The sequence below is a fragment of the Hypomesus transpacificus genome, unplaced genomic scaffold (assembly GCF_021917145.1).
Source record: "Hypomesus transpacificus isolate Combined female unplaced genomic scaffold, fHypTra1 scaffold_30, whole genome shotgun sequence".
Taxonomy (NCBI): domain Eukaryota; kingdom Metazoa; phylum Chordata; class Actinopteri; order Osmeriformes; family Osmeridae; genus Hypomesus; species Hypomesus transpacificus.
Window position 1 is genome coordinate 1,321,445 of NW_025813826.1, and position 19,023 is coordinate 1,340,467.

The window sequence follows — 19,023 nt, forward strand, 5'->3', positions numbered from 1 at the left end:
TACTCCAATGTACTCACTCCCTTCTGCATGGTGTACAAACACTCATGCTCCTTCAAGGTACACACACGTGGTACTTACACACTCTCCTACCGGGTGTAGTGAAAAATATGTACTACGTATTCAACCAATTCTCAAAGTTTGAAACAGCACTGAAACTCAGCAAAGTTTAATGCAAAGTGTTTATTAGAATTCAGAGTGACAGATTCCAACAAATGTGAGTAAGATCACGGAATCAGACTGGATTTTTTCTCCGGACATTTCTCATATATTTTCCCAATTATTTCATGATGTACTCCAATTGGTACAATACTTGTTGGTCACCGAATGCAATATGCATTCTTCCCCTGCTGGTTTCCTTGTCCTAGGAGATTCAGATCAGGTGCTTTTTGCGTAGTAAACTCCCATTGTTAGGCCTGCTCTGGCCTTGAAGGCCAGCTGCTAGGTTCTGGGCATAGGGCCATAAATGAGCCACATGGGATAGCTGTGTTTTCTTGTTTTCTATGACAGAAGCATATACTCTTAGTCTTCTCTCACACTCAGCCCCTAATCCAGGTGCTTTTTGCGTAGAAAACTCCCATTGTTAGGCCTGCTCTGGCCTTGAAGGCCAGCTGCTAGGTTCTGGGCATAGGGCCATAAATGAGCCACATGAGATAGCTGTGTTTTCTTGTTTTCTATGACAGAAGCATATACTCTTAGTCTTCTCTCACACTCGGCCCCTAATCCAGATCTTTACATTTTGGGCTTAATATTTCCTACGCTTTAGTGGCAATAATAATCAGTCAACAGCTTTGCATCTGGTTTTCAGTAATATACCATATGCTAAAAAGGTGAGTATGTTTAATTTTAAATCATATAAATCCATAATCATTACCCATTTTCATTCACAGTATGAAGTTTTTTTCCACAACAAAGGTACCTGTGCTTAAGCATAATATCCTTCTCCACTCCTCCTCCCTAGGTCAGCCAGCCCTCTCAGTGTCCAGAAATGCTGTTTTTCCTCTGCAGTCTGCTGTCTGGCCAGCTGAGGGCACTTTGCTGGGCCACAGAGGGACTGCACCTCCTGTACACACCTCAACCAGGTGAGCCGTGTGGTTTTGTATTTGTCTGTCTTAGTGTGTGTTAAACATGTCTGTGTTTCTTCCAGAGCCAGTGTGTTTGACTCAGGTACATTCCCATCTGTGTGAAACAGCCGAGAGAGTGAGAAATCACTACGGTGAGGCCACACACATACACACAGAATGACATTAGATCAATCTGTGACATTGAGCTAAAGGAAATAATTACTGCATTATTTCAAGATGTGTCTTTTCCTTTTCCTACAGAGAGCTGCTCAGAGGAGGTGGCATGCACCACAGTCAGAACACTGATAGACCTTGGGGTGAGTCAAGATGTGAATGGGAAAGAGACAGCAAAAATGAAGACTAGAGGGCGCCTAGTGGTTCACCGAACCAATGCATGCACCAATGTAGGCTGAGGCCTTGCGGCGGCCTGGGTTTGAATCCGGCCTAGGCATATCTTCCCCTCTCTCCCTCTACCCCAATTTCCTGTCCTCTCCAAAACTCAGTTTCTGTCATAAATAATACTTTTTTTAAAGCCAGAAATGCTTTATAATAATAATATATCCCCCCCTCCACCCCAAAAAGGTGAAGACTAGAGCTCATGCTATGTGACATGGCTTTCTTTTATTGTATTCAATTTGTGTGTCAAATGACTAAATGTAAATAAATGACTAAAATGACTAAATGTGTCGGTGTGACCAGGTCCTGGAGGAGCAGCTCCAGGGAGGGAGAGTGTTCCTCAGGGTCAGTCTTCTCTTCCAGCAACTGGGCAACCAGCAACAACTGCAACGCTTTATCTCACAGTACCTGTTTGACTAACTCCCACACACACCACTCTTACATAAGTTCATATGTACTGTGTACCACTAACTGATAGATATGAACCCTAAAGACATAAGACAGCAGAGTTATGTGTTTATTATTGTCTCTGTTTACCTCAAGCGTTCCCGCTTTGGACCAGAAGGGGTTGTTGTCCCGTAGTTCCAGCATCATGCTAGTATACAGGGGCCTGGTTACATTACTAATTAAACTTTCAGTTCAATATTGAAACTGTGGAGCAATACTGTGGTCTGAGTTTCCATGGAGAGAAGGGCCGTTCATGATGAATGATGCTTTCATTTCCTCATAATTGGACCCAAGAAATGTTTGAAAAGTGATTTATGTTTTGTTAACAGTGTTGTGTGTTCGGTTTATCTTGTTGTGATACTGTGTTCAACTTTGATTAAAATCAGTTTTCATCCAGTGAATGTTCTCATGTTCAGTCAGTCATGCTTTAGCCCTCATTCCTGGAGGGTTATTTGTTCCAGGGGAGGGTTAGGGTTGATCAGGGTTAGGGTTTGGGGGGAAGGTATGAGAAATTACTGGACTTTTTCCTCAGTTTATCACTAGTCCTGTTGGACTGGCAGATTGGAATGTTTCCCACAACAGTGGGTTTACTCTGAAACACCACTACCATCTAGTGTTGCTCTTAAGTACAGACACATGCACACACCATATAAATTCATACATACATTGATGAAATATTTAATCATTCAAACTATAATTGTTTCAAAGAATAATTCACTGTTTTCTAAAGACAATGCTGCATCTGTCACCTAGGTTGTTACAGGATGAGGTGGGCCAGTTGCTTCACTTGTCATTTGATTTAGTGGCATTTAACATCACAAAAGAGCTGAATCAGCCATCAGTGCTGTCTGACGACGGACTCCAATCAGTGTCAAACCACGGTGTTCCGTATTACCCCCACCTGGTCGATCTGACACTCAACCACATCTCCTTTCTAGAACACAGAACACAAAATAACTGATTATAGCCATTTTTGTCTCATCTTTTTTCCTTCTCAGGTCTGCTCTAGAAAACAAAAACAAACATGGGCATTTGTATAATCATCATTATATATTTTTCAGTACAAACCAGGGGTGTATTCCAGAAAGTGGATTTAACAAATTGTGAACCTAACCCTGAACTCCGAGTAGATTTACCCTAAAATGGAAAACTCTGACTTTTCAGTTTCAGAACATTTACATTACGTCATTTAGCAGACACTCTTATTCAGAGTGACTTACAGTAAGTACAGGGACATCCCCCCCCCCCCGAGGCAAGTGGTGCTTTGCCCAAGGACATAACGTAATTTGCTCAGCCGGCCCTGTCAGTCACACAGTAACCTAACAAACTTAATACATCGTTTTTTCACACACCGAATAAAACTAAGAGAAAGCAGGCGATCTGCCGGCCCAATTTATGAGCAGCCAGAGCCCACCGGGAATTCTCCCAATTCTCCAGATGGCCACTCCAGGCCTGAACACAACCTATTGTAATCACACATATTTATTGGGGGCGCTTGCATCAGTAAGGCACACACTTATCTCACATACTGTTCTATTTATAATTCACCCCCCCCTGGCTATTTTGACACTTGAAGGTCTGACACACTTGAGTCATTATGGTACCTCATGTTGACCAGTAGACTGTGCCACAAAAAGTATTTTCAGTGACAAGGTAAGCAAGTTGTAGGGGGGGGCACATTTCGAAGGGCAAGCTCGTATCTTGGTCATACATGTATGACCATATATCATCACATATCATATATGTTCTTATTTACATTTTTGGAAGCATATTTTCAGTTTGCAGATTGGAATTTGCTGTTTTCTGAATTCGCAGTTTGAATCGCGATTCCAGCTAAGATACTGCCAATGTTGTTAAAAGCTTGTTTCAAAGGGTTTTTTTTATTAATGAAATGCAATATGAGTAAATGCTTAAAAATATCACTAGAAGGAAAAAACTTGAGAGAAAGTTTAAGTCACATATAGGTTAGGACCATTTTACACGGGATTGCCCAATTTCTTCGTTTTCAACTATGTGAGGCTGCCACATAGACTATCGCCATCCCCTCTTGCAGGGTATGAGAAGAATCACAGGGAAATGAGATAAGAACAATGTTTCCTTACACACTTCACTATTTTGAAGTGTAAATGAGCAGCAACAAATGTCAACTTTTTCATCTTTGTAATCTTCATACATGATACATAGTAAATATCAGTTAACTCAACTTGCCTAACTCAACTTGTAGTAGCAGTAAACCCCAAAAGAATGCTTTTCATCACCGGATGATGATGATGATTAAGATGATAAACAGACATTGATTGCGGCTGCCAAGAGGGATGCATAGAGGCCTACATGTATGGTAGCTAGCTACAGGTAGTTCTCTCCCTGTGTACTTTTATTTACAGTTTTGTGTGGAATTGTCTATTTTAAATGTATACTGTGAAAGTGATAAGAATTATGAATGGGAAAAACTGTTAAACAGAGCATGGATGGGCATTGCCAGGAAGGGGGTCCATCAGCCTGCATAGCTGGGAGCTCATACTAAGAGTGAAGAGTAGAATGAAATAGTTGTCTTTTCATTTCCCCTGCAAGAGGGAGCAGCCTCATAGTTGAACCAAAACGAATACATTTGGCAGACCAGTGTAAAACTGGACCTAATCTCTATGACTAACAGAATTGTAAGTTTTTCCCTTCTCGTGATATTTTCAGGCATTTAGACAACTAATATTGCATTCATTCATTACCAGCGGTGAAAGTAGTTTATATTTCTTGGTGGTACTATGATACACGTTTAATACATTTCACTTAGCCTAATTATTTATTTGTTTATTTACTGTATTATAGTCTACTTATCAAGCATTCACTAGGACTTCTTATCACTCTAGTATCACTCTTTAACCCACCTGTATCTGTTTTTGATAATTTCGCTTCATGACGACTGCCGACCGACGAGGTTTTGTATTTTGCCAGCAGCACAGATCATGAGAGGGGCCCCTTGAAGGGGATCCCGATAAGTGTCATTGCACTTTACTGCATTGACTATCAAAGGGGCGCTCACACATTTTGTCGTTGCATTTTATTATTAACCAGTCGTTGTCTTGGGGCCCCAAGCCAGCTCGGCGCCCCAAGCAATTGCTTGTTTTGCTTGACTTGTCGCGACGGGCCTGTGCGTGTGTCGTAGTACCGGGAAGATATTTCTTACCAGTACAGCGTACCGGCCAGTACCGGCTTACTTTCACCCCTCTTGATTACTAAAGAACCCCCTTTGAAGCTTATTCTAACAACGACGTTACATATAGCTATCTCAGATGGGATCGCGATTCAAATAGTAGGCCTACTATCTGCTAACTGAAAAATATGCCTCCATAAACGTAAATAAGCTTGACATTTATTTAGGGGAAAATCCCTCATTCATAAAAAGCTCAGTGGTAGCGATCATAGTCAGTAACAACGCAAAAAAAAACTCTGGAGAAGCTGCCTTTGTTACGGTAAAGCAATGTTCGGACCTTAAAACGGACTCGTGAGGCAAACAATTTCAAAAGGTCGTTTTTAATGTTCTTTGTTCTAGCAGAGTTAACAATCTGGCAGAGTCTGAATCGTGAGCAGGGTCTACATAGATCGTTGATTGCTGATCTGCCACAGGTGAGGATGGTTGTCTACCCCGGGAGACTTCGCCCTAGCCTGGCTGCCAGCCCAACTTCTCCACGCCCCAAAAAAATTTGGTCGGGAAGTTGGGTCTGGAGGGTCTCGTATTGGGGACCAACTACAGAAAACCAGAATCTGGGCGAACCAATGAAATTGCCAGGGCGGGCTTTATACGATGATGGACAGATGATCAACAGTAACGTAATCACCCAAGACACAAAAGAGCGCTTAAGCTAAATTCGTTTTGAATTAACATGGCTACCGCTGGAGATCTGGGATGTTATGATTCTGCCATCGAGCCTGTTTTAGAAGACATCGACAGCGCATTAATTTTGAAAGAGGAACAGAGACGCAATCAAGGCATTTGTCGATGGAAAATATGTTTTTGCCGTCCTTCCTACGGGATTCGGTAAAAGTTTAATTTATCAGCTGGCCCCGATGGTTGCGAAGAAGATGGGACACAATGAAAACCCAGTGGCCATTGTGGTTTCTCCTTTTCTTTTGTGGAGTTGTAATCCTAAACGGAGAACTTGTTCGTATGCATTGCCCTTTATTGTTTCGCTCAAAAAGGTTGACCGTGTGAACAAGTACTCCCCCTACCCTTAAATTAATTTTACAACACCGGCAAAAATCGTTTGTATTCATTCTTCAAGCATACTTAAAGTCTGCTTGCAGTTTAGTCGGTAAAGATTTAGCTGCCTCTCAGTTTAGTTCTGTTGACAACAACTATGCGGCGCTTAACATACTCTGTTGCTCTGATTGGTTGTATATCTATCCAATTGAGCGAAGAGGCATTTGTTTTCCAGGCTCGTTTGAAACACGCCTCGTAGTCAAAGCCCAACGGAGAGTTCTCAGACTCATATTCTGACTAGAATTATGAGTATGACAACGTCAGGCTAACTTCGCCCATGCACACACACGGAAAAACAAAAAAAAAAGAGAAACAGAAACAGTGTCACAGACAGGGGCGTGACAGCCTTTGTGAATTGTACTACTTCAGTCAGTACTAGACTGTGTTCGTCTCGCGATTGCGTTGAATTCGATTTAACAGGTACGGTTTAGGCTGAAATGCATTATTTTCATGAACAGATTGACAAGTTTAGACTGTGGCAATGGAGTTTAGGTTAGAAGTCACTAGTCAGATAGTTTCACCTATTGAAAGACTTTTGATATAAGTAAGGGTAGGGTCGATTATGTGCCGCCGTTTGACTTCCTGTAAACAGCTGTGCCTACAGTACAGTAGATGTTTTTGTTAGCTAGACCTACTAGACCAGGGGTGTCAAACTCATTTCGCATCGTGGGCCACATACGGCCTAGGGAGATGTCAAGTGGGCCGGACCATTAAAATTATACCATACTCTGCTATAAATAACCAAAATATCATGTCTTTCTTCTGTGTTATCTAGTTTAATTGATATAAAGACCATATCGTATAAAGTCCGTCCAACCGCTTTAACAAGTAATGATCTCTTCGGTGGTGTAGTTGGTTAAAGCGTTGTACGACTACATATTGTTAATGCGAATCTGGGATCCCAAGTTCGCGCCCCAGTCCAGTGAATCTCGTACGATATTCTTTAATTTTTACTGTGAGAAAATGACATAATTCTAAAGGCCTACGGATGTATCACAACATTTTAATGTGTGAGCACTAATCTCAGATCAAAATGAACACATGTAGCCTTAATTAAATATTGAATAACGTAGGGTAGTCTACCGTCGGAGACAACCACTACGCCTCATTCAGCCAGTTTAAACGGCTGCTAGATGACGCTGTTCATTTTCAAAGCGCCGATAGTTCGGCTCTTTGGGCCGGCACAATCCGGAAGAAACCACCAAAGCTTCACAAGGCATCGTTCGCCCATCCCTAGTAGAGACCAAGGTATTAACAACGTCGTAACAAGCAGCAGATGGCGCATTGATACCGTCTGCTGTTTTCAGTCTGTCTCAGTGATGCGGCTTGTCTTCTACTCTGATGGAAAGAGTGCGCCCCTTAGCGGATAATCCATGAATTGCAGCGAATTAAAAATATTAATTCCATGTCTTTTATGCATTTTTTCCACTTTCAAATGATCCTGCGGGCCTGATCGAACCTCCTTGGGGGCCGGTTCCGGCCCGCGGGCCGTATGTTTGACACCCCTGTACTAGACTATAGGCTACAGCGTTGCAGTGAGCTACACTGGTTTGAAACCACAGGTAATGATAATTTCACCCACACATAGTTTACTTGTAATCTAATGTAAATAAATAAATCCTACAACGAAAATGTATTTGTGAGTAATGTTTATTTAAACGATTGAAAACAGATGCATCATAGACCGCTGTAGTATGTGGTTCCCGGGCAACAGAGGCTAATGTCATGATGCTAATTCTTCCGTGAAATAGTAGACTACTGTTTCCGAAAGTAGACTTCTTAATAATGTCAGCTCATATTGTACATTACATTTCACATCAAAAAGTAAAATATTAAATAGTTATCAGCCTGGCTTCTTTGCTTGTGTTTCTGCAGCTGGTAAAGCCTAGCTATATCCCCCATAAGTTAACGACCTGCTAAACTAATGTTCTGCTACAGGTGGTCACGTGTGTTTTGGTAGTCACGCGTGTTTTCGTGACGTTAGTGACTGTGGCTAGCAAAATTAACTACACAGCATACAATTTCTGGGGAAATTGTGAGGGTGTGCTTGCGGCTGCCCCAGCTACCCATAGTCTCCTGGTGTTTACATATTTTAAAAAGCATTTAACTGTATGACTGCAGTTCTGACCATTGTGTTCCCTTGATAATATTTTTTTTTAAATTACATGTATCACTCAGATGGTATCGCTTAGTAGGTAACTTAGTAAATTGTTTTCAGATATAAACAACTTGTTGGTTGTCCAACAAGAGGAAGACACAGCATCTGCTTCTTCAACTCCTTAATACTCTTGAGACACCTGTTGCACCTGGTTATGAGGTTGTAGGCTATGGGATGTCTAATATTGCATTTGTCTAATTATGTGTAGGACAGTGTTTCTCAAGTGGTAGGACATATTGATTCATACTCAATATATAAGCATCTTAATGTATCAATGTAAATATATTAATGTTTTCTGTTATTTTAAAGCAAGCTCAGAGACGTATGAATGTAGAGTTGCTCGCTTTAAAGAGTAGGACACAGTGAGCTGAGCTACATTACGCCGCTTTTTATGACACACTTCAAAGATGTAAAGATGGTACAATTTAACCCTGTAAGACCCCATGGTTGTACAATTACAACGGTACTTTGAACGGTCTAATTGTTCTTTTTTTACATTTTGGGTGGCTCTTAAAAGAGTCGTTGTTGTGTGTGCTGTGGCTAGCACAGGAGTCGTCGGAGACCGTCTTGGATGTTTCCCAAGAACACATTGTTTCCAACGTGATCAAGGTGGACACCGTCGGGTTGGTACATCCACACGAAACCGTGTCGTATTTGGGGGTGTTGAATGCTCACCATCCCACGGTCGGCCAGGAAGCATGCCACGCTTCTCACGGAGCTTAGGCACAAGGTCTGCCCACTTCCCTCACCCCTAATATGGCACTCCGTGCAAGGTCGGGGTACAGTCCGACCTCCTCCGCGTGTCGCACAAGCCAGTAGACCAACGAGCTGCCAACGATCCAGACGTGGGGACGACTTTGGGTTTCCATGATCCAACATCTGCCTGTTATATACTAGCTGGCTTCCCGCTTCTTCTTTTTCAAACAATGCAAGGCTAACATCTGCCTGTTTATTTGCCGCCTGTGTCTGTGTTGTTTGTATTCACAATATTCTCATTGGTTGGCCATGAAGACAAATAGCTCTATATTATTTCTGAGACACTCGCGTCCTATTTTGTAATTTTACCGCCCTGAACGGCATCATTAGAGTAATGAGGGCAAGCGCATGCTTATTTATTACTTAAAAAACGTTATGTTTCATTATGCAAGATAGAGGAGCGTAGTTAAAGAAGGATTTAGCAGTTTTATTATTACATTAGCCTATTTTATTAATAATTTTCAGAGTAACCTCAAACCTTTCTTTTGTTTCTTTGACCTTACATTTTCTATGAGGACTTAGTGGCCTCGGTTTACATCATTATTTATAGCGACATCATTATTTAAAGCGAAGAAGCCTACCGGACACTGTTAGCTTGCAATGTACAAAGAATGCTCCTGCAACAAAGTTGTTACTTAGTAACAATTATCCAGCTAGACCATATGCTAGACGCCCAGAAGTTTGTAGTAACAAAGAATGCTTGTGAAACAAAGTTGTTACTTCCCCTGCAAGAGGGAATGGTGATCAGCAACCTCATAGTTGAATCTAAACGAATACATTTGGCAGACCGTTAAAATTGACCTAATTGTCAGTAACAAGGCAAAATGGGATATAGACCTAGCGTAGAGAAGCTGCCCCAGTAAATTGTAGGCTACTACTACTGTACTAGACTGTCTTGGTAGAGATTGTGTTGGTTGAATTCGATTTAACGTTACTTCCATTGTATGGTCTAGGCTGAAATGAATTATTTTAATGAACAGATTGTCAACATTTAGGCTGTGGCAATGGAGTTCAGGTTAGTAGTCACTAATCAGATAGTTTCACTTGTTAAAATACTTTTGATTTAAGTAAGGGTAGTGCCAAACATGTGCTGCCGTTTCAAACAGTACTGTAAACAGCCGTGGAGATGTTTTTGTTAGCTACAGTACTAGACTATAGGCTACAACGTTGCAGTGAGCTACACTGGTTTGAAACCACAGGTAATGATAATTTCACTCAAAAATCATTTACTTGTAATCTAATGGCATAATAAATCCTACAACGAAAATTTGTGAGGAATGTTTATTTTAACGATTGAAAACAGATGCATAATAGACCACTGTAGTATGTGTTGCCCGGGCAACAGAGGCTAATGTCATGATACCAACTAATGCTTCAGTGAAATAGTAGCCGACTGTTTCCGAAAGTAAATGTACTTCCTTAATGATATTACTTTATACTGTACATTGCACATCACAATTGTGTGTCATATCACGAAGTAAAATGAGCAAATAGTTATCACCCAGGCCTCTTTGCTTGTGGCGTTTCTGCAGCTGCCTTGCAGTAAAGCAGTTAGCCTAGCCATCTCCCAGAAGTTAACGAGCTGCTAAACTAATGTTCTGCTAGAGATAGTCACGCGAGTTTTCGTGACGTCAGTGACGTTAGTGGCGTCAGTGACTGTGGCTAGCAAGTTAGCCACCGTTAGCTTCACTTTTCGCCACAAAAACGTTGAAACCTCCTAAACTGTGCAACCGAACGTAAATCCAAATACAAGCAACTCAATCGCTACCAAGACGCAACGTTTGACACCTAGGTTGTCTATGTAGTCCAAATATTGACAAAGTTTTAGGGGGGCAAAAAGAATAATAATAATAATAATATATGTGAGATAACAATGGTTTGTGTTCGCCGAAGGCCAGCACACCCCAATTAATTAATTGCTTTTTACCTGACATATTTGAAAGGCAGCAATGATTAATGCATCCATGGCCAGGATATAATAATAAAATATGACATTATTTTAAAAGTCAAAGGAATCGGGCCTATTTACATTGTCACTCGTTTCGGTCTTTAGTCACGCCCTCCCGCCACACATTGTATTTCTCACGCAGAAAAAAAATATTTATAATATGTTTAATATGCCGCAGCACCCAACCAAAATTCCTCTGGCCCCCTCACTCTCACTATGGAACCGGCAGTCAAGCGCGTCTCCTCTGGAGTTCTTAGTCGAGCCTGCCACTTATCAGCCAATCAAAAAAAGGAAAGGGTCTATACAATAGCCAATTGGAAAATAGCACCATTGTATCTGGGTAAGATTTAATGCAACAACCAATGGAAAAAAAGCATATCCTGTAATTTTTCGGGATTCTGCTACGTCTTCCGGAAGTTTTGTTCACCTACCAAGCAAACTGCTGGAGCTCGAGCATCACTTTGAGCACAGTCATGATCTCCTGTTTTAGTGTTACAACAAATTCACAACTTGTTTGACACAAACAATGACAACTTGACTGCTGTTAAAATATGTTTCCCAGATAATTTGCATCAGTTTTTCACGAGTCTCTTAACCAACAGTTTTACAGCCTGTTCACTGACAACACCTGCTCAGAACAAGTAGTTCATAGATGTAGCCGGTATGTATCGGTGAAACTCCCTCGTCAGGTAAGTAACAGGCCACCCGCAGCAACGGAGATCTAGCTTTTCGTTGGCGTAGTTGGTAGTGGCAGCGCTTGGGATGTCAAGGGTGGCAGGAGCGAACCCAGTGCGCGGTAAAAACAGGCCCGATCCCGTTGACTTTTAAAATAATGTCATATTTTATTATTATATCCTGGCCATGGATGCATTAATCATTGCTGCCTTTCAAAGATGTCAGGTAAAAAGCAATTAATTTATTAATTTTGATCCCCTGACGGGGGGGGGGGGGGGGGGATGTCACTCTTGCCTGTCTTCAAAACTTGAGAGCCCTGTAGACATAATCTATGAGCTAGAAGGCCTTATGCTGAACTTGACATGTACATGTCCTGTGATTGGATAAGCAACCGTGAAAGTCTGAAAGAGGGCAAGAGGGAGTCAGATGGCTGAGCAGTGAGGGAGTCGGGCTAGTAATCAGAAGGTTGCCGGATCGATTCCCCGCCGTGCAAAATGACGTTATGTCCTTGGGCAAGGCACTTCACCCTACTTGCCTCGGGGGGAATGTCCCTGTACTTACTGTAAGTCGCTCTGGATAAGAGCATCTGCTAAATGACTACATGTAAATCCATTAGCAAGGCAATCCACCCCGACAGTAAATAAAACACTTGAAGCCCTCGGAACGGGAATACAAAAAATTACAAAATACATTTGGATCATCTGCAATTTATAATGTAAATAACGTGGCACATTGGCGCAGCTGACTGAATTGACTTCAGTCACAGCTGCGCCAACATGTTAAATTGTTTTGCTGTTGCATATTCTCAAAAACCAAATGCAAATATTCAGTTTACTTAGATTTTCAATTAATATTTTGTTTCGTTATCATCTCGTTGGTGACTTATGAAACGGCGCCAATGCGCAGTTTATTGGACAAACTTGTTTAAGCTCACATAGCGTACTTTTGGTGGACAAACTTTGTTGAGTCATCTCTTAAAATTGTTTTGACAGTATCTGTGATCTTAGTTTTCCTAGTCTTAAATAAAATCAATGATGGAATGTGACGTAAAATGGTAATGAAACGGAATGAAACCACATCTAATTGTGGTTTTATAATCCTCTCTCAACTTAAGGGCAAGGCGGATTTTTGGATATCTGTCGGCTGAACCAGGAATGGACACCCCATGTATGCCAACTTTATCAAGCTCAGAAAGTGGGATAGGTAGAAATGCAGATTTTGCTAAGTAAAACCTGCCAGAAAGCAGGTTAGGTTCACAGAGTCAGTGACCAAGGACACGACCCACAGTTTGCGTTTGCGTTCTTTTTCTAGAACGGAAAACCCAGATTTTGCTTCATTTCAGGGTTAACCGCTAAGTCGCTTTGGATAAATGCGTCTGCAAAATGAATGAATGTAAATATTAACCAACTTAAGGTTTTCACTAAACCCTCTTTCTGGAATACCCCCTGGATAACAGGGTTGGAGAACTAGAATCACCTTAAGAAAGACTGGAGGATTCCGGAACACGCCCACACCTGGGGGGGTGCCAGTTAGAAATACATCACCTGGGGACAAGGTCACAAACCTGACAAACACAGACACACTACACCGTGAAAGAATGTAATCACACAATCATCTATGTCTATCACATTTAAAAAAAAAATTCTATCAGCCAAGTTTTTGTTGAAACCCAGGCCACCAGCATACTGTGAAACCCAGGTCCCAGGCCAACAGCTTACTGTGAAACCCAGGCCACCAGCTTCTCTGTCCTGAAGATCATCTGGTCCGTGTTGCTGTCCTGGACCGTTGCTCCATTAACCAGGCAACGGATCCCCAGCATGTGAGGGTCTGACCAGCATAGACATCACAGCATTGTACAGTACAGATGCAGACCTTTGCTGTAAAAACTTGAGTAGATTTATAATTTTGTCTAAAGTTTCAGGTAATATAAATCCATGTTTCTCAACTGGTGGGTCCAGACCCAAAGTTGGGTTGCAAACTGGTGTGGAGAGGGACGTGCAAAACATTTTCAAAAAGCCAAACTTATTTTAATAAGTTACTGAACCTAGTTATTAAAGAATGTTTTATAGGTCATCCTGAGGTCACTCAGCCCCCCACATATTCTGAATGAATCCAAAATAGTCTCAATTGTTTGTGATTCGTTTCTGCTGGTTTGTGCCGTTAAAATTGTCGTTTGTGCTGCAGTGGTATTTTTTATATTAGACATTTAATTATGGGCGATTATGTCACCAGCCCCCCCACTTGCTCCAAACTGATTGTAAAAAGTCTCAATTGTTTTGCTGGTTTGTGTTGCAATTATTTTTGTTTTGCTGCCGTCATTTTTTAGATATTAAAGAATAGGTAAGGCCAATCTGTTGTCAATCTTCTCCCATGTGCTTTCTTACTAATCCATGGTGCATTTTCTACTAGCAAATAGCAACGAACACAGCAAGGCTCAGAGGATGTATGGAAAGTAACTCAAACTCCAAGGTATATGTTTTTACTTGTAATGTTGTTCTGTGAAAAGAAGTGTATAACACTAACACTGCCTAACAAGCTAACACTGTATACTAAAGTGCACTTTCTTAAACATGTTGGTCAGATAAACTTAAATGTGGGTTCAAAGCCTGGAACACATCGATAAACTTTTTTACAAGTTAGATAGGCCTACTGAGATTATAAAAATGTATGACAACATCAATACATTTGAAAAACGTAGCAAGTGTATTTATGAAATAACGTTGATATTACTACAGTCTTTATGCAGAATTCTTTTCACTGAACAACATTACAAGTAAAAATATATACCTTGGAGTTTGAGTTACTTTTCATACATCCTGTGAGCCTCACTGTGTTTGTTGCTACTTGCTAGTTGAAAATGCACAATGGATTAGCAACAATTACGTGAATGCACATGGGAGAAGAGTGACTACAGATTGGCCTTTACTTATTCTTTAATATCTCAAACATTACAGCAGTACAAACGAAAATAATTGCAGCACAAACCAGCACAAACGGAGCACAAACAATTGCGACTATTTACATCAGTTTGGAACCAGTGGGGGGGCTGGTGACGTCATTGCCCATAATTAAATATCTAATATAAAAAATACCATTGCGGCACAAACAACTATTCTAACGGCACAAACGAAGCACAAACGATTGAGACTATTTTGGGTTCATTCGGAATATGTGGGGGGGCTGGTGACGTCATCAGCCATAGTTAAATGTCTAATATGAAAAATAACGCTGCAGCACAAACGACAATTTTAACGGCACAAACCAGCACAAACGAAGTACAAACGATTGAGACTATTTTGGGTTCATTCGGAATATGTGGGTGACCTCAGGATATAAAACATATACAAGTGCATCTCAATGAATTAGAATATCATCAAAAATTTGATTTATTTCAGTAATTCCATTCAAAAAGTGAAACTCCTATATTATATAGATTCCTTACACACAGACTGATATATTTCAAGTGTTTGTTTTAATTTTGATGATTATAACTGATGTCTAATGAAACGCCAAAATTCAGTATCTCAGAAAATTAGAATTTTACTTAAGACCAATACAAAAAAAATATTTTTAACACAGAAATGTTGGAGTACTGAAAACTATGAACATGTACAACACTCGATACTTGTCGGGGCTCCTTTTCAGAGGAGTCAAGTAACGAAGTACAAATACTTCGTTACCTTATGTCGAAATTTTGTGTCCATACTTTATCCATACTTTACTGAAGTAATACTTTCTTCTTCTACTCCTTCCATTTTCACGCAATTATCTGTACTTTCTACTCCTTACATTTTAAAAATAGCGTTGTTACTCCAATTTCAGCTTGGCTTGGTTCATTCCGGCTTGTAATCGTTCAAAAAAACACTCACCAAAAAATAACCTATCCAGAAAAATCCAGCCATCCGGATAGAGTGAATTTGATTATGGTTGGATGAGAAGTGTAAGCATATACCATTCCGACACCCTATTGGTTTATACGCGATCCATCGCACCTGCACACGACGCAAACATGTCACACTCCAGCATGGAAATAGCAGACGTATGTAGCCTAAGATGTCCGTGGCAGAGAGTCAAGAAAACTTGAGTGAAATGTCCCAACCAAGCACCAGCAAGGAGGTTGGTAGCCAGGAAAACCAGTCAACCCTTCTACATCCCTGGCCGTACCTGGAAACGATGAAAAAACTACTTTAGAATGCGCTGCAAGCTCTGCGCAGTACCACGAGCTAGGCTAATGGATTTCAAAAACTCTCCGTCTATTTTGAATAAAGGCTATTGATAACAAGCCTCTGAAGTTTGAATTTTTGCACCACTACAATACTTATAGGGAAATAGTCATCATATATTCCGTTCCATGAAACACATGTTAATGCTAAGTAGTAAACATATATGGTTCTTTAATGTATTTGCATTGTTCTAAAATGCGTTCATTTTCATTGGGCATAAACAGGTGCAGCCCACATTTTTCAACATCAACATTTCAATATAACATCAGTCATTATGGCCTTTAGATAAAAAAATTGGGGGGAGGTGGGGGTCGTTCGTTATAGGCCCCTGTGGCGCGGCCTAAGCTTTTATCCATAATGTCATTTTTTCCCCCTTACATTACTACTTTTATCCTTTAAGTAGTTTTGAAACCAGTACTTAAAAAGCTTGAGTTGATACTTCAACTTCTACAAAAGTATTTTTAAACCTTAGTTTATATACTTCTACTTGAGTAATGAATGTGAATACTTTTGACACCTCTGCTCCTTTTGCATGAATTACTGCGGCGTGGCATGGAGGCGATCAGTCTGTGGCACTGCTAAGGTGCTATGGAAGCCCAGGTTGCTCTGATAGCGGCCTTCAGCTCTTCTGCGTTGTGGGGGCTGCTGTCTCGCATCTTCCTCTTCACAATACCCCATAGATTCTCTATGGGGTTTAGGTTAGGCGAGTTTGCTGGCCAATCAAGCAAAGGGATACCATGGTCCTTAAACCAGGTACTGGTGCCTTTGGCAGTGTGTGCAGGTGCCAAGTCCTGCTGGAAAATGAAATCCGCATCTCCATAAAGCTGGTCAGCAGAGGGAAGCATGAAGTGCCCTAAAACTTCCTGGTACACGGCTGCGCTGACCTGAGACTGCGCTGGACTTGAGAAAACACAGTACCAGTACCTGGTTTAAGGACCATGGTATTCCTGTGCTTGATTGGCCAGCAAACTCGTCTGACCTAAACCCCATAGAGAATCTATGGGGTAGAGAATCTATGGGGAATCTATGGGGTATTGTGAAGAGGCCGCAGTAATTCATGCAAAAGGACCCCCAGCCAAGTATTGAGTGTTGTACATGTTCATACTTTTCAGTAGTCCAACATTTCTGTGTTCAAAATCATTTTTTTATTGGTCTTAAGTAATATTTCTAATTTTCTGAGACACTGAATTTGGGGTTTTCATTAGCTGTCAGTTATAATCATCAAAATTGAAAGAAATAAACACTTGAAATATTAGTCTGTGTGTAATGAATCTATATAATGTAGGAGTTTCACATTTTGAATCGAATTACTGAAATAAATAAACTTTTTTGTGAAATACATTTAATGGTTTGGAAATTAGATAATTTGGGGTTGTGACTTCATTGCCATGGACAAATGTGGGTCCTGAAGTTAGACCAGTTGAGAACCACTGATCTAAATCAAACTATTCTCCCCAGTCTTCCTATTCTTTTCTCACCTTTCACAGCATCGCTTGTCACTAAAGCTGAGCCGAGAGGACAGAAGCTGTCAAATGTTTTTCCCAGCAACCACTGCTTCCCGTTGCGTTTCATCTGCCAATCACGAGCGGTGACGTCGTTGGCCACGGTGAAGCCTGCCACAAACGACATGGCATCCTCTTCCTTGGGGGGGGGGGGTCAAAACAAGATCAAAACATTGATTTTGTTTTGCTAACACAAACTTCAGCTGCCACTTTACAATATCCAGTGACATGCACAGAAAAATGTATGGTCAAATATTTACTATTTTGTTAACATTTGTAATGTGTTAGAACACATTAATCTCGAAGACTATTGAACGCCAAGTTAGTTTGAATTATAGAGTAAATAAATAAGTAAATTAATAAGTAAATAAATATATAAATAAATATGGCTACGAAAAAAAAGATGGCAATAAATATATAAATACAGCATCATATAATTATATAGCTGAATCAATTTACCTACATAAATAAATAAATTTACTTATTTCAAAATGACGTTTCTGTAAAGACAACATTTATTTATATCATGGGACTTTTATTTTCTAATGCCACATTTATTTATTTTTTTAGACTTATTTCCTAACGTCACATATATTTCCGAACACCACATTTATTTCTGTGCTGTATTTATTTCCAATCTCGCATGCAAACGAGAGGGGCGTGGTTATCTTCAGACCAACGCAGATGCACAAGATCGAAGGCAGATCGAATTACATCAAGTATTACATCTAGATTCGAGAGATGATGGAAGACATTAGTCGTGTCAGAAATGCATGCTGGCCTTAGTAGATCACATTGATCAGCATGGCTTGTCAGCATAACATAACGGCACAAATTGTAGAGGTACTTGGGTGGATAAGTGCTCTACAGAACATACACATTTAAGTCTTAAATAGTTTGAGACTTATCGAGCACTGTGTTCGTGTGCAAGATGTACAGGTAGTGTGGGGAGTGATTAGTGCCGCCTAACAAAGAAGACAATCACTGCCACCACTACGTCGCTCTGCCATTATGTGGATAGCTAGGTCGATAAGAAGGCAGTTAGCCTCACCATTATGCCATGCCAGTATTACCATTTAGTGAGATGAGACCTGAAGTGAAACCAGACCATTCAAGACATTACCCATACCTTTGGATTTACTGCTTCAAATTGAAGCCACATTTCATAACGCGTTGTCAATTTTAGCAATGAATTGAAATAACCAAGACATGTCCAGACCAAGACCCATTCAACACGGGACACAATACCCAAACCCAGATATTATTATTAATGTAATTCTTCAATATTAAATCAAACCACTAACACCGGACTCGTTTGAATAACCAATCAGTGACAAAACGGGTTTGGCTGTTCAGGTCTGTGCCAATACAGCCCAACACTAGCTAGCTGAAATGGCCACACCGATGTCGTCTTTTATTGTTTTTCCCCCATTGATAGGTAACCGGACATGTAAGGCCGAAATATGCTTCTGCGTCTCCGTTTACGGATGGGCGGGCGCACGGATACGCACGGATACGGACGGATAGACTGCGTTTATGGTTCTCCGTAGGCTGTGGGTGCTGAAAACAATTCACTGCCAGAAGTGTAGGTTTCGCAACGGT

General features: G+C 40.8%; 2 protein-coding genes across 8 annotated transcripts in view; one reads left to right on the forward strand and one right to left on the reverse strand.

The window, feature by feature from the left end:
* gpat2 (glycerol-3-phosphate acyltransferase 2, mitochondrial) overlaps nt 1–2,042 on the forward strand; it is a 106,733-nt gene extending 104,691 nt beyond the window's left edge. The window contains exons 19-22 of the mRNA XM_047015312.1: nt 959–1,079; nt 1,145–1,213; nt 1,323–1,378; nt 1,761–2,042. Of these exons, the coding sequence (XP_046871268.1) occupies nt 959–1,079; nt 1,145–1,213; nt 1,323–1,378; nt 1,761–1,877 (363 nt within the window). The 3' untranslated portion in view covers nt 1,878–2,042. The remainder of the gene's footprint in view (nt 1–958; nt 1,080–1,144; nt 1,214–1,322; nt 1,379–1,760) is intronic.
* A 512-nt stretch (nt 2,043–2,554) lies between these two features.
* Nucleotides 2,555–19,023, reverse strand: part of fahd2a (fumarylacetoacetate hydrolase domain containing 2A) — a 35,690-nt gene continuing 19,221 nt past the window's right edge. For 4 of the 7 annotated variants that reach the window (XM_047015423.1, XM_047015425.1, XM_047015424.1 and 1 more), the window contains exons 5-8: nt 17,398–17,560; nt 13,415–13,523; nt 13,173–13,260; nt 2,555–2,838 (exon numbers count right to left, since the gene is read on the reverse strand). In XM_047015423.1, coding sequence (XP_046871379.1) covers nt 2,776–2,838; nt 13,173–13,260; nt 13,415–13,523; nt 17,398–17,560 — 423 coding nt within the window. In that variant the 3' untranslated portion in view covers nt 2,555–2,775. Of the gene's footprint in view, nt 2,839–13,172; nt 13,261–13,414; nt 13,524–15,058; nt 15,861–17,397; nt 17,561–19,023 lie in introns of those variants that run through there. The other 3 variants (XR_006955583.1, XM_047015426.1, XM_047015428.1) reach the window with 3 other exon arrangements.